The following is a 16,441-nucleotide window of genomic DNA, read 5'->3' as shown; positions in this document are numbered from 1 at the left end:
TATAACTATAATATTTTGTATTATTTTAACATGTGTTGATAAATATTTTTACAACCCAATGAAAATAATTCTATATTATTACTATATGAATCTTATAAAATTACTAAATTGGGACATAATATATATTTTTTTTAAAGTTAATTCATATAGGAATCCTATAGTCCTATAGTATTCCATCAATATACAATTCCTACAGGATTATTAGTTTTCTATAGTATTTCAATAACATTGCTAACCGTAACCTTTTGGAATTCCTAGATTACAACATTCCTATGCCTTAAATACATTCTGCAGGATTAGTACCGTGTTTCTATTAGATTACTATAACATTCCTAACAGATATACGTATCATTCACACATAACTAATATATCTTTACTACAGTTACAATAGGGATTATATAACAATACTTTCCTTCCTAAGTGATTCCTATATTTCCATCACAACCGAATTGCTGTAAAAATACTATTGCATTCTTATAACAATCATACATGTGGCGTTTTAAGATTCGATTTTAAGATAACAGTCACTTTTCTATTTTTTATTTATTTATTAACGGTGCCGAAAGGTACTTTGTCCTCAGCTGTTGAAACAAACTACCAGGCTATTTTACGTACTTGTTCAGGAGACAGACAACGAAGGTAACTTCTTCTGATTTGATTATACTATATTTACAGTAAATACGTACAGTGCTCACACAATACTTCTCAAAAATCTTGTCACACACCGAGTCAAAGTTCTTTCAGTGTTTTCATTTTTTCCCGAACAACCGTTTTCTTTTTTTTTTTTTTTTGGGAGCCTGGATGACAGTGATTTGATCTAAAAACACTTTTTTTTCACAAATAAAAACCAAAAGGCATTGCATGTTTAATTAGGTATTTGTTATTCGAAAGACATGACTGTTTAAGCGGTGCCACACTCTTTATCAAAAGGGGATTAGAGTAGAGACCCGCCCCTTTTTGGCGTGTGTTTTTAACATTCGATTGCTCGTTTTTCGAGTTGCAACATCGAAGCCAGTCACCAAACTATGAGATTTACCTCTCTAAAAACTCCTTCAAAGAATATCGGCAAGTGATTTACACTGTGAATATTTTCTGTGAAGTTCAGTCATGAACATCAACAACGACAACCACCTCCCAGGTCTGTATAACAAAACAACCTCTCTGCATTAATTACTAAAATCAGTAGTGCTGTGGGTCTTTGCGTTCTGTTGAAATGTACTACAATCAGTGTATCTGTGGTTATTATTTATTTCGACTACAACTTAAATAGGACAGACAGCTTCAGAAAAATAAATATATTATTTCTAGCACTTGCTATAATTATATAATCATATTAGCACCGGTATAGTGTTAGAAAGTGGTACACGTTCAGAATGTGGTACGCTACCAACACTTGACCCGTGTAATGTCAGACAGTGGTACATGTCATGTTGAAAGTGGTACGCTGTTAAATTATTATTACTATTGTCCAACAGAGACAATCAATTCCAATAAAAATAAACAAAAGTACAAGACCCAATGTATTGCATATGATAAATATCTGCATGCTATTTTCTTAATGATGGAAATATGATACATTACATTAACAATGATGTAAAAGACTGGAAAATATGATAAATTAAATTTAAAATTATGTAAAAGACAGAAAACATAACTTTGAATGGGCCAGATTTGAATGGGCTTGCTTGCTTAGTGCGCTGTGTACCACCGTTTACCGGGTACCTGAAAATAACACTACACCAGTCCCTCTAGCTATGTTCTCTTAATGGTGGTGTACAACATAACATTGTGCCTGTTTATTCAGAACCACCATTCGATTTATTTTTGTTCACCTGGGAGAGGGACATATAGTGGAGGTGTCAGACAGTATGTGAAACTTCAGTTATTTACTTATGTGTAGAGAATTGCTTATCCAATTTTGATAAAACCTTGTTAAGACATTCTTTAGCACGTTATTGAATCTAGGGCTATAAAGACGTAGTCAAACCTATATGTCACAGATACTGCGAGGGAGCAGTTCTTAGGAGCTAGTGGGGCTAGAGACAGGGAAAGGTATACCAGAGTTCATAGCTGATACCAGCCACTACTGTTTTTTAAGCAAATGCTAAGTAGATTAGTCACATTTCTCCTGAAAACTGTACCACTTGATAGCCATCAGATATTTGATAGTTATATTTATATTTACAAAATGAGGATGCAACTTATTTGGCACTGTACATGCATACCAAGTATAGTTACATACACAAGTTATCAGTTGTATAGAAGTACCACCTATCAAAGTGAGCATCGATGAATCCCTATGTATATATCTTCCCCATGTTAAATCACCTGGATAGAAAGACAACCAGTACCATTTTTATTCCAATACCAACAGTACACACATATTTTGTTATATAGTGTTTAAGAAATTATTTTGTCTACTATTTTTTTTTTTTATCCAGCAGATAATGATGTTCCAGGTGAATCAGCAGGGGGAACACAAAGGATATCAAAAACCCAGCTTTTTACTCTCATATCAGCTGCATCTGTAAACCTTAGTTCAATGATATGCTATTCCATTTTAGGACCATTTTTCCCGAATGAGGTAGGCTTAACTGACTGTAACATGTCTTGATGACCAAAATAAATTAATTCAGGACTAGTATATTCTGCAAAATGAAATGAGAACAATCTTGTGTTTCATTAAAACATGACTTCTGTTTCTATAAAGATGGGGCTGCCCTAAGGGAAAGTCACAGATGTTTAAAATAACAAATCCCCTTTGTTTGGAGACAGATAACTAAATTATAATTTAAAACAGATTCTATAAAGTCATTGTCATTGTTTGATGTGTTGTGAAAAGTTTACTTTCTTCAGGCAGTCACATGGTTGCTCATGGGTCATTAATGTGATCACATGAAAAACTGATCATTCCTATGTTGGAATATACAACTTTGTACTGGAAAATTGTAATTATCAGATTTATCCCAGCTGTCCATGAGGGAGGTTAAACACTTCTGTGTTCATTAAACATGTTTTGCATTGTGTTAATCACATTTGAAATTTAAGTAGGTGCTCTAGTACAGTATAATGTAAAGTATATTCCACTATGTATTGTATTTCTGTATTATTCAATTTGAACGTTACAGGCTCTGCAAAAAGGGGCCGACCAGACCATTGTTGGACTGATATTCGGATGCTACGCCTTCTTCAATTTAATGGGATCTTTAATACTAGGAAAATATGTATAAATCCTTAGAACTTGTATTCCAGGTCAAAGTATATATATATATATATATATATATATATATATATATATCTATATATATAAATATATATATATATATATATATATATAATAATAATAATAATCTCTCTGTTTAAATACAGTTATTAATATTAAATGTGCTTCATGGTGCAGAATTATTTGCAACATATTTGATATTGATATCCTGTCAATTAAGAAAAGGCTTAATGCAAAGCTTGTTTTAGCGTTGTCTTTATTACGCTGGCCAGAGACACTCACTTACAACTGTATTGTCATACTTTCTTTAAATTCTCAAATTAATTAATTGATACCCGGGCAGTAAACAGTAAGGCAGAGACCCGGGTAGGATCGGGTAATTTAAGACCTGATGGGTACCCAGGTTTTTGGGTACCCGTGCTGACCTCTGTTTAAATTGACAAGATTTTTAGCTAACGCCTTTAACAGTGTGTTGCCAACATGTCATACTATAAAAAAAATTTCCCTGCAGATTGTACAAATTGGGGCAAAATTTATGCTCATTGCCGGACTGTTTGTATCGGGAGTGTGTACAGTTATTTTTGGGTAAGTGTCTATAAACCTGTTGCTTTTTGTAAGAAAGCATAACACCACCTAACCTATGGTTCTGCTCAGTTTGGTAGAAATAATAGGCAAAAATTTAAATCACGACATATGAAGTTAAATATGAGTTCCATTTGTTTATTTATTCAATATATTTAATTTCTTGAATTTCTAGTATGTACTGTATCATTATATAGGAATTAGATTAACTTGTTTCACCCTAGTTCATATTGTATTTTAGTTGTATTATTTGCACTTTCTGTAAACTATCCTGTATTTAAATATTAAGCTTGCATTGTAACTGTGTATTGCCCTGTAACACCTGTAGTCGCCTTGGATAAAGGTGTCTGCTAAATAATAATAATTCATTGCTATTTTTTGTTCTGTTTACCTCCAGTCTGCTTGACAAATTGCCAGATGGACCACTTTTCATACTTATGTGCTTCATCGTAAGATCCATAGATGCTGTAGGCTTTGCTGCAGCAATGACATCATCTTTTGCTATTGTTGCAAAGGTCTTTCCTAACAGTCTTGCTACAGTGTTGGTGAGTAGAGCAAATAAAAATAAAAAAAATAAAAAAACATAAGGAAGCAATAGCATTCCCAGCTCCACATAATAAAGCTGTAACTTTATCAAGGGGTTCTGGTCAAACTGTACATCCATGAGAGTGAATCAAAACATGTCTCTGAGCCACAGTTATGAAAGTCATACATCTAACAGCGGATGTCCATTTCTTCATGGTATTTCAGTGTCCTTTTTTTAATGGCTGTATTATAACCATGACTTTGCGTGTATTCTTTTAATATTATGCAGTTGGCAATTGTAGGAATTCCTGATATAGAATTTCAAACATGCTGACATTTTTTATTTTTCATTTCAGGGAAGTTTAGAAGTTTTCACAGGGCTTGGTCTTGTACTAGGGCCTGCAATTGGTGGCTTTTTGTACCAGTCGTATGGGTATGAGATACCTTTCATTGCTCAGGGATGTGTTCTGCTTTTGATGGTGCCACTAAACATGTGTGTTTTACCAAGCCTCGGTATGTTCCTCTCCTGTGGTGAAATACTTTTGACAAATACAGTAACCTCCCCTGTTGTCTGTCATCAGCATTCAATGTAAAAAAAAAAAAAAAAAAAAAGCTGTTGAAAATGGAATGTGTTTAAGAAAAAAAATGAAAGGGATTAAATAGTTTGTCTCCCTTTAAACCCCTTTTGTAATACTGTTCAGGCAACTGTGTTCATTGTGAAGGAAAGGAAAGCTGCTTAGCAACACCACATGGGCTGTTGTTTAAACTGTGGATTAAGCCAAGATAAATTGAAACTGCAGTGTCCCACAGTGATGTTCAAGTTTACACGAGTTGATAATTACTTTGTGTTTTTTATGAATATATTCAGCCAAAGTTGATCTATCTCTACATTATTTGTGGTCAGTTTGCTTATATTTACATTTTCTAAAGGTTGTTTTAGCTGTCAGTACACAAGCTGATCCCTCTACCCCATTGTGAAGCTGTGTCAGCCAAGAGGCTATTTTGTATTTGTGTAAATTAATACCTTAAATCAGTTCAATTTATACTGTAAAGTTAATGGCAAAATATTAATAATTCTGTTATACAGCTAACATGGGCCATGTTTTTCCAAACACCCTAATCAAATGTATTTTGTTTTCTTTTAATACTTAGATGCCACTCCCAGCAAGGATTCCTTTTGGAGGCTATTCACTCGACCGAAGATTATACTTATATGTTTCGTTATATTTTCTATGAGTTCATCTCTTGGTTTTCTGGATCCAACCATGTCCCTCTTTGTAATGAAAAAGGTAACCTGAGATTCCATAGTAAGCCTAGTCAAGTTCTTGTTTTTATTTTTTAATTCATTATTGCCTCATTTTACTGTTTATTATTATTAAGAAGTTGGATTTGCTTTGATTATTTATTTAAGGTTTATTTTATTTCTGTCAGTTACCTTTAAATTTAAAATTCACAGTCTTTTCATATTTTATGGCAGCTGCCGTTTTTCCAAATCAACCAATCTTCAGTAAGTAATGTATTCCTCTAGAAAAACTCAGATGGATGAAATGGCTGGTTTTATTTTTTCTTTGAAGAATATTTTTGAAGCATCACTGTGTAAACTTTGATAGGATCAAATTCTATCAAAAGTTACACACCACTGGATATGATCGTAGGCTGAAGCAATAACAGGAATTTTGACAGAAGCTTAATTTAACTTTTACTTTTTTTTCAGTTCAACTTGCGATCAGGTTATGTAGGACTCGTGTTCCTTGGTTTGGCATTGTCATATTCACTATCGTCGCCTTTATTGGGAGTACTTAGCGACAAAATGCCTGTAAGTAAACTTTTATTTATTTTAATTTTTTTTAAATCATTTATATTGAAAATTGAATACTTTCAAAGTCATTTAAACTGCAGAATTTAACACAGGGTAACCTAGACTATGGGTGTCAAACCGCTGTCAATTGAATCAAAGATTGAAGAAATTATGATTTAATTTCTGGGTACATCAGCTAGTAATTTCAACTTGTTTATTTGTTACAGACCCTTCGAAAATGGCTTATGGTGATCGGAGGATTGTCATCGGCCACTGGCTTTTGTTTATTAGGCCCTGCGCCCTTTTTTAACATCAAGAGGTATGCTTTTGGATATAGTGGAGGTGCTCATACAAATGTCGCAGAGTGACATTTCATGATACAGATAATTTTGTATTTAAAGATGTGGCAGGCATGTATACAATTAGGATGCTGAAGGGCACCAATTCATAGTTTAATAATACAGTGTATACACAAGCAGTGATATCTTTTTTCCCAGCGAGGGGGTTGCTTTGTCCTTACTGACCTATGTTTTTTTTTTTTTTTTTTATGTTTTTAGCCAGCTGTGGTTGTTTGTCCTTATGCTGGCCCTGATTGGGTTTTCTTTAGGCATGACAGGAATCCCCACCTTCCCTGAGATCCTAATTTGTGCATAGTAAGTAGTCTTATTTACATAATCTGTTTTTGCATGTGTGACAGCTGTGTACTGAGATGTAATTAAATACTAATCTGCAAATCCAAACTATTTCATTTTAATAATCCTTGGTGAGATGAGTTTGAAAAATCAGATTTTCATGAATAAAATATGCTGGAATAAAATGTTAATATTGGAAATCACTGTTCGCTTATTTTTTCTTCTTTTTACGGCCCTCATTCAAAAAATGGGGACTCATGTGCTGTTGTGTCCATCCGCCTATCACACTCTACAGCTATGGCCAAACATTTTGCATCACCCTGTATGACTAACTCATTTTGCTTCTTAAAGTCGAATGAAACTTGCTGTATAATGTTAAGTTAACATATTGAATTACATACCACTTTGTTATTTTCCATATACTTAACTGACAACAGTTGAAAAATGTGACATTTTGAAATCTAACATGAAATACTATACTACTGTTATGGTTTCTGGTAGACTTTTGCAATGTCATTTTGTAGTTTCTTTGATTTGTAATATTATTTTAATTTATGTGTGATGTTAAATAAAATATCTAAATTTGCATCACCTAAAATTCTAGGTAAAGCTAAACCTTTGGCCATACCTGTATAACGTGAACACGACAACTACCTTGGTCTTGCATCAGTCTTCACCAAACATTTATGAAACACTCCTAGTCTCCTACAGATGTTTCAGGTTGTGTTTGGCATAATATTATGAATATTATTATGCAAGTAAAAGGACCCTTTGTGTGTTCGTGCACTGATTCTTGTGCATGTCTGGTTTTCTAATGCTATTATAACACAATATAAAGAAAAGAAATAAGAAAGGCTCATCAGAATCTATGACTGGTTTGTTTTCTATTTTGTGAAAGAAAAATAATTTTTTATGCGTTTTTTTAATATTTTTATTTATTTATTTTCAGTGAAAATGGATTTGAGGAGGGTTTAAGTACATTAGGCCTCGTGTCTGGTATGTTTGGTGCCGTGTGGTCATGTGGGTAAGTCAAACCTATTTTATTAAAAATAAATAAATAAATTGGAATGTTTTAATTAGTACTAACCCTGGAAAGTCATTAAAGGACATTAAGCTAAGAAGTTAAGAAATATTATCACTTTGTTTGAGACCTACAAAGTGGTAGCAGTACATATGAGGTACATTCATATTTTACACAATTAATATAATACATTCTGCATTATAAAAAATATTCATATCTTAAATATTAGTCGAACTATAGTAATTCTAAATATATGAAACCTTTATTATGCAAACTTGCTATTTTCTGACACCTCCATTAACTGCCCCACACTCACATGTCTACTGTATAGTACAGTATTGCTGTCCTGTGTTCAACACACAAATCACCTTCCGCATCCTCTCGTACCCATTGCTTGTGTGGCTGTCTGTTGTACATCTTCCGTAGTTTGAAAAAGTTCAGTACTGCAGCACACTAGGGCCATGGATGGTAATTGGAAAATAACTGTGCTAGGTTTTTTGCAAAGCACAGGGATTGTAAACATTTAAAGTCAAAGCTTTCTACCAAATTCAGTATTGTTAAATCTACAGTCAGTGATCAAAAGAAAGATGGTGAAAAATGTTAGTTGGAGAAAAACAATGAGGCCTGCTGAAAATGAAAAGCTGGATGAAGCCGTCTATCTCTATTCACTCAGAAACAAAGTGCTGGTGTTCCTGTTTCGGGGCCAGTGCTGCAGGCTAAAGCATTAGATCTAAATACTAAATTGAACGGCTCTACAAATTTCAAAGTGAGTCAGGGATGGATATAAAAATTTTAAAACCGTCATGGCATCTGACAGTTGCCGGTTGAATGTGAAAAACTGTCTGCCAACACAGAGGCTGTTGACAAATATCACGATGATTTCCAGAAAAAAAAAAAAAATATATATATATATATATATATATATATATATATATATATATATATATATATATATATATATATATATATATATATAGACACACACGATATATGTATGTCATAAATGTAATACTATATAAATATATGTGTACACACACACACACATACACACACACACACACAGTGGCTTGCAAAAGTATTCAGACCCCTGACCAATTCTCTCATATTACTGAATTACAAATGGTACATTGAAATTTCGTTCTGTTCGATATTTTATTTTAAAACACTTAAACTCAAAATCAATTATTGTAAGGTGACATTGGTTTTATGTTGGGAAATATTTTTAAGAAAAATAAAAAAACTGAAATATCTTGCTTGCATAAGTATTCAACCCCCACACATTAATATTTGGTAGAGCCACCTTTCGCTGCAATAACAGCTTTAAGTCTTTTGGGGTAAGTATGTACCAGCTTTGCACACAGTGTCGGAGTGATTTTGGTCCATTCTTCTTGGCAGATTTGTTCCAGGTTGTTCAGGTTGGTTGGACGACACTTGTGGACTGCAATTTTCAAATAGTGCCACAGATTCTCAATGGGATTGAGATCAGGACTTTGACTGGGCCACTGTAGGACATTCACCTTTTTGTTCTTGAGCCACTCCAATGTTGCTTTGGCCTTGTGCTTGGGATCATTGTCCTGCTGAAAGGTAAATTTCCTCCCAAGCTTCAGTTTTTTAGCAGACTGAAGCAGATTCTCTTGCAGTATTTTCCTGTATTTTGCTCCATCCATTCTTCCTTCAATTGTAACAAGATGCCCAGTCCCTGCTGATGAGAAGCATCCCCACAGCATGACGCTGCCACCACCATACTTCACTGTAGGGATGGTGTGTCTTGAGGCATGGGCAGTGTTAGGTTTGCGCCACACATAGCGCTTTGAGTTTTGGCCAAAAAGCTCTATCTTGGTCTCATCTGACCACAAAACCTTTTCCCACATCGCAGCTGGGTCACTCTCATGCTTTCTGGCAAACTCCAGACGTGCTTTCAGATGGTACTTTTTGAGTAACGGCTTCTTTCTTGCCACCCTCCCATACAGACCAGTGTTATGCAGAGCTCTTGATATGGTTGACTGGTGCACCATTACTCCACTCCCAGCCATTGAACTCTGTAGCTCCTTCAAAGTGATTGTTGGCCTCTCTGTGGCTTCTCTCACAAGTCTCCTTCTTGTTTGAGCGCTGAGTTTTGAGGGACGGCCTTTTCTTGGCAGTGCCTGGGTGGTGTGATGCAGCTTCCACTTCCTGATTATTGATCCAACTGTGCTCACTGAGATATCCAAACACTTGGATATTATTTTGTACCCTTTCCCTAATCTATGCATTTGTATTACTTTATCTCTAACTTCTGTAGAATGCTCTTTGGTCTTCATTTTCCTTCAGATTCACAGCCTTACCAATGATCCTTCAACAGTGGGGTTTTTATCCAGAAAATGTGACAGCAACTTTAATGGTTCACAGGTGGAGGCCAATGGTAAGGTAATTGTGTCCTCGTTAGGGCAATTTCTTTCATCAGTGCAAACTGGGAGCTTCCACAGCACAGGGGTTGAATACTTATGCAAGCAAGATATTTCAGTTTTTTTTTATTTTTCTTAAAAATATTTCCCAACATAAAACCAATGTCACCTTACAATAATTGATTCTGAGTTTCAGTGTTTAAAAATAAAATATCGAACAGAACGAAATTTCAATGTACCATTTGTAATTCAGTAATATGAGAGAATTGGTCAGGGGTCTGAATACTTTTGCAAGCCACTGTATATATATATATATATATATATATATATATATATATATATATATATATATATATATATATATATATATATATATATGGATTTACTGTATGTTATATAATTCCTGTGTGCAGTAAACATTGTATGCATTTTAGCCTTGAGTTTCATTGCAACCTAAACAACTCCAATACACATGTTTTGTTTTTTTAGAATGTTCTTTGGTCCAACCCTTGGTGGATTTCTTGTAGAAAAAATCAATTTTGAGTGGTCTGCAACCATTCAAGGGGGTATTGCACTAATTTCTGTAAGTACACAAACAACCATGTTTCTTAAGACTATACAGTAATCAATAAAACAGCTTTAAGCGTGTAATCTTAGGATGTTATCAAACAAGTGTTTTTTTTTATTGATTTCCAGTGGTATGTTGTTGTTGCATTGACTATGACGAATTTGAATTTGTTTTTGTGTAGAATTATTTTCAGATTAAACAATGTCAGTAACCATAGTGATACTATGGTATGAGACTTAAATAAACAAAAAATAAATAAAATATATTAAAATGTGTGTTACTACATTCAAAAATATATAAGCCTTTCATTTGAATATCAAAATATTAATCATAATTAATTTTCTTGTTAGTCCTTCCTTATGGGCATATACTTCATCATGGAAGGAAGGTGGAAGAAAAGGTAGGTGTGTTTTACAAGAATGCCTAACTGTTTTTGTAAATTTACCTCAGTAGTTGTAATGTTACAAACTGCCGCCAAACTGTCAAAAGTTTGTGTATCACAGACCATTTAAGGTAGAGACTTCATATTTCCAGGGCTTATCAAACTTTTATGTTTGTAGTGACCTTAACTGCTGTCCCATTATGATCTGTCCCACCCTTTGGTGCAGCTGTGCTCACCTGCTCCTTTTTTAAAATGTTTTTATTAGTATTTTGAACAGTATTAAAATACAATAATAAAAGCCAAATAAACAAAAACAAACTGCTTCCAACTTGAACGCACCAAATCCACAAGCACGGAATGTAAACTGAAACACTTACTCCCTGGATCATGTTACTGTCTTTAAAATCATACCAGTCAAAGCCAGGTATCAACTGCTTTCAGGTCCATTTGCTTTATTGGAACGTTTACATTTACAAGGCTAGTGATCATCATTGAATAGATTGTACCCCAATGATAATTAACACAGAAACGGCTCTTTTATTCTAGGTCTCCTCAAACTTCTAGGAATGGATCAGATGAAGAAAGCTCGCCTCTGTTATCCAATGGGATATAGCAAAACTACAAAAAAAAATAATTTAAGCACATGTTAAACAAATGAATGGCAGCAACATCGTAGCAGCTTGCTACTAGCCTTTCACATAATCAACTTTGTTTGCACATTTTTTTTTTTTTTAACTACATCAGAATAATCACATTTGTTTCTTTATACTTTGAACTTTATTCTCGGCGTAGTCTGCCTCAGAGCAGCCAGTCCTTGAGGGACGATTGTTTTAACCAGGTCCCAGATTTAATTGTTTTTAAGTTTAATGTAAAATGTGCAGAGTAATACAATAATTAGCACAACAGCCTCCTTTTAATTTGCATAGGAAACTGGTACATGATTTTGGATGCCCTTGTTCTGTCAATCGATGAGAAAATCCTCTTCAGTGCCTTATGTTTCATTACATGCTACAACTGTTGTGGGTCCAGGGAAACACTACATTTTATAACTCTACTTTACAGTATTTGTATCCTAATCAAGTAGTTATTCGCCCATCATTGAAATATGGTTGTTTGACTGTCTTTCTCAGTGGTCACTCTTCACGGTAGCCTTGCATGCTTCTGCAGCTGTGACAGTTAAAACTGTGAGAATCTTTCTGATGTATTTGTTATGTTTTCTAAAAGAAAACGTGGAATGTAGTTGCTGAAACAATAGCCTGTGGTTCTATTCTTAAAGCAGCCTTTGAAATATAAATAATCTTTAATATATGGATTTATGCACATATTTCATATTGTTTGCAAAAAAGTGCATAATAAAAGCAGATCACTAATAAATGTGTTAATTTTAATCCTCATCATGTGTTTCAGTTGTAATGGCATTTTCTTTTTCTTTTTTTAAGATCATATCGCATATAGTCTTTCCCAAATCACTGTTTATCAAAATGTTTTTCATTATAAAAAATAAATAAATCATCAGATGCCACCAGCTTTCTTTGTTGTTGTTGATACACCACAAATGAATTAGATTTGTGGTAAAAATTAGAGCACTTGATTTTTATGTCTAAAAAATAATTAAAAGTAGCAACCTACCTGTGATGTGAAATAGGAGTTGATAACTGTATGTCCTTGAATTGTTTAATTAATTTTATGTAATTCCTTTTTACAAGGAAAGGATTGAATGACGGGGTGCTGAGTTCAGGTGAGCACGTGAAGTGTTGTCAGGTGAAGGTTGCATCCAACCTAGCTGTAGCCAATCGGACACGTTGTTGCATTTGTTAAAAGTGTATTGATTTTATAACTCTTATTTGTACAACATGTCACTATTGCTAATTCTGCTGATACCAATATGCACAACAAAGGCAGAACAGTACTGTGAATTACAGGAACACGTTTATTAGCTAATTAATGTGTCGACATCAAGCAATTGGGCTCTACCCATATAGGCAGAACAGGCAGCCGCAAAGGGCAGCAAATTGAAGGGGGCAGCAAAAACGGTACACAATTACATTTTATACTTCACATTTCTTCAGTCGTAAAATGTTCAACATCTTAGATCACTGTTTCTGCAAAACGTATTGCTAATGTTACGGAACCATATCATGGGCCTAGGTTTATGTGGTGTGGTGCAGTAACCTATTTACTGTTCATTTATATATATATAAATGTTAACAGATTACAACAAGTATTACTTCACATTTGGTATCTACAGATATGATGTTATCAGTTAAGTTCCAAGACTTGTGTCCTTGTATCACTGATTACAGGTCACACTATTTTTCAAATATCAGTTCTACTTCATGTTGTTATTGAAACTGACATGATAGTGGATAGTGGCAATCAGCTTTTCTTTACTTATTTTAATTCTATGTATTTTTTCATTATTTATAGTGGTAATATTACTGGTGCTCTAAAATAATAATAATAATAATAATAATAATAACAATAATTCACATCTCATGAATACTGTAGTACAATAGCTTTACGGAAGTTAAAAAAAAAAAAATCGCCTCACCGCGCATAATCTTGTTCAAAAATATTACTGTATAATAAACCTATTGGCGCTATCTAGCTTTTTTTTTTTTCATGGTAAGTGTACCACATAGTCGCTGTTTATTCTGAATCAACCTTATTCCTCTGCGGCGTGTTTAGATGAATCATGCTTTTGCGTGCACCTAGATTAGAGCAAAGCTTCCCAAATAGTAAATGAGCCATACCAGCACCAAGGAATAAATAATTAACAAGTGTAAAAAAAAAAAAATCTGTTTAAACAGACTACCAACTGCTGTATTTTTTTCATAGGGCTTCTGTTACAAAGTTTACCTTCGAAAAAGCATAACGAATTGTAATAAACCATAGGTGAAAGTGTGGTAAATCACAGAGAAGTATTGAAAAGCAAATAAAATAAAAAATAAAAAACTATGGTAAAAGCATTAGAAAACTGCAAAATGACCATACAAATTTACTGTGCTAAGCTTTTATTAGGGTTTCGCTTAAAAACTCTAAACATTAAAAACAGAGGAATTAATAACCCTTAATTGTACTACACCAGATTTGAAAAATAATTTTAGATTATCGACTTGTTAGCCTATTAATATTTTAATAGTTGAATTACACACTAGTTACCATTTATAGCAGAATCCACATGTCAGGAATGACCACTGACTAATCCGTGTGTTTATATTTAAAAGAAGTGTGCCTGTGTGGGTTCAGTCATAGCCGTCTTAATGACTTTGGAGGCCCCTACCATATTACAGCAGGAATTAATAGTAATTGTTCTCTTCAAAATTTAATTGCAAACCAAAACATGAAATAGTGTATAAAGAAATGTATTCTGATTTTAAATACATCCCTGTGACGAAGTGCCTGCCCGTGTGTATTTTCTGTTATATGTTGCGTGTGATGTGTTAAATGTTGATGTATAGTCATTGGTAAACGGGATATAAATGGGTTTGTGTAACACAAGTGTTTAAAATGTATATTTGTATTTAGCCACGAGGATTGCACAGCACTTCACATGCAAGTAAAAAGTAATATGTGAGCACGGGGAATTTCACTTTATTAATTCACGTGCAGTTGTTCCGAGACTCCAATTGAATGATTGATTAGCAATCGAGTCTTGGTACAGCTGCATAAAAACAGCATGTTTTCACTCACTCGGGGTTGGGTGTTTGGTGAGTGGAGAACGGGATAGGAGACGGAGGTAGAAATAATAAGAGCAAAAGTAATCATTAAATAGAAGCTCACCGTGTTTGTTTGTTTGTTAGTCGAATGTTTGTTTTGTTTAGTCTGTTTTCTTTGTCTTTTTGTTTTGACTTAGAGTGCCATGTCCTGTTGTTTCTGTTTGTTCAACTGTTTTATTTAAAATAAACCGGCGCCAGCGGGCGTCACCATCAATTAACCTCATCCGTCCTGTCTGTTGTGTTCATTCCTTCCTGGTTCTGACGCCGCCCACTTCGGCAGTCTTTGTGACAATCCCTTTCAGGATCTGTGGGTGGCAAAGTCACGAATAACTAAGCATTCATAAGAGACAGAGACTTCAGTCTTGACTGTAGCATGCAACTGCCTATCTTATTTTTTTTATCAGCTTCAGTTTTTAAAATGACCATTACCACTGCAGTTTGCTACCATAATAGACAAGAAAATTTGCAAAATAATTTCAATGTTAGGGCATGTGGAATTTATCTTCAGATAAAGGCTAGACATGGATATTGATTCTTGTGCTTCTGCTGAGACGTAATGCTTGACTTTTGGACATTCAGAAATTAGATCTGCTTTGTCCAGGTCATTGTAATAAAGAAAGGCAAGCTTCTCACACTGCTCTGCGATTTCCTCAGTATTCATATCCCTCAGTTTCATAAAGAAACCAAATCAACCATTGATTTCTTTGTACGCTTCACCTCGTCTTGCTAAACCATCAATAAATGAGTCGATGAGTGGCAAGTGTGTTTCGACTTTGAACTTTTGGTTTCCTTGAAGAACAGTGTCACTAGCAGTTCCTTCAAAGCGAGTTAGGCGATGGCTTCATTGTTTCACATGTCTGTTGCTGTCACTGTAGCCTCTGGAGCCTTTGCCTTGCATTCATATTCATCAAAGCAGTCTCTCAGGTCTTGTATATATGACTTCAAAGATCAGATGTTAGCTAGTTAAACCCATCAGCCACGGTATATAAACCTGCGACACTCTCAGCTCCGGGTGGGGTGTACGGAGGACAGAGCGAGAGAAGAAAACGAAACTCCAAAAAAAAAAACACCAAAAGGATCAGTGAAGGCAGCTGCCCAGCCTGACCTCAGGTTTGTTTGTATTTTGTGTTTGTGATTTGTTTTTGTTAACCCTTTTTATTTTTGCTCTGTGAGCAGTGTTTTTTTTTTTTTTTTGTTTAATAAACAGCGCACAGCGTGGCTTTTTGCAACTGCAGTTACCTGTGTGTTGTTCCTCGTTCTGGCCTGACGTCACAGCAACGTCATCCTGTCATAATGATGTTTTTTGTTTTGTTTTGTCTACAAAGCTTTTGGATATTTTGATTTTATTTTTACAATGTTCCAGATGAAGCAGCAAGGGAAACACAAAGATTTTTAACCCAGATTTTTACCCTTATATCAGCTCCTTCTGTAAACTCTGTTTCAATGATATGCTATTTTGTGTTACCCACATTTGCCCCCAATTGCAGTAGGAATAACCAATGGTAAAATGTCTGCACATGGTTGATGACTACAACAAAGCAGTTAACACACAGAGGATCTGCAAAATTAAATGGTAACAATCTAGTATTTCATTAAAACTTGACCCG

The 16,441-nt window shown here is 34.5% G+C and overlaps 1 protein-coding gene across 2 annotated transcripts; it reads left to right on the top strand.

The window, feature by feature from the left end:
- Nucleotides 1-337: 337 nt before the first annotated feature.
- slc18b1 (solute carrier family 18 member B1) lies at nucleotides 338-14,554 on the top strand. Of its 2 annotated transcripts, none has more exons than XM_041250360.1 (14): nucleotides 338-1,138; nucleotides 2,442-2,584; nucleotides 3,129-3,224; nucleotides 3,735-3,808; nucleotides 4,203-4,350; nucleotides 4,687-4,843; nucleotides 5,483-5,619; nucleotides 6,045-6,146; nucleotides 6,356-6,447; nucleotides 6,686-6,781; nucleotides 7,710-7,784; nucleotides 10,655-10,748; nucleotides 11,084-11,133; nucleotides 11,662-14,554. In XM_041250360.1, exons 1-14 carry the CDS (start codon nucleotides 1,108-1,110, stop codon nucleotides 11,726-11,728), a joined length of 1,362 nt encoding a protein of 453 aa, XP_041106294.1. In that variant the 5' UTR covers nucleotides 338-1,107; the 3' UTR covers nucleotides 11,729-14,554. The 2 variants fall into 2 exon arrangements, with proteins under 2 accessions (XP_041106294.1, XP_041106295.1); XM_041250361.1 differs by having other exon boundaries at nucleotides 339-1,138; nucleotides 2,445-2,584.
- The last annotated feature ends 1,887 nt before the right edge of the window (nucleotides 14,555-16,441 follow it).

The sequence above is a fragment of the Polyodon spathula genome, chromosome 5, assembly GCF_017654505.1.
Source record: "Polyodon spathula isolate WHYD16114869_AA chromosome 5, ASM1765450v1, whole genome shotgun sequence".
In the NCBI taxonomy this organism is placed as follows: domain Eukaryota; kingdom Metazoa; phylum Chordata; class Actinopteri; order Acipenseriformes; family Polyodontidae; genus Polyodon; species Polyodon spathula.
Note: the sequence above shows the minus strand (reverse complement) of the source record. Positions and strands in the feature narration are given on the sequence as shown.

Bases quoted from the DNA above. Each gene is read 5' to 3' on its own strand.
- slc18b1 (XM_041250360.1), top strand. From the start codon at position 1,108: ATGAACATCAACAACGACAACCACCTCCCAG. The intron at 6,448-6,685 runs GTATGCTTTTGG...TTATGTTTTTAG, and splicing joins CCCTTTTTTAACATCAAGAG to CCAGCTGTGGTTGTTTGTCC. The intron at 11,134-11,661 runs GTAGGTGTGTTT...CTTTTATTCTAG, and splicing joins GAAGGAAGGTGGAAGAAAAG to GTCTCCTCAAACTTCTAGGA.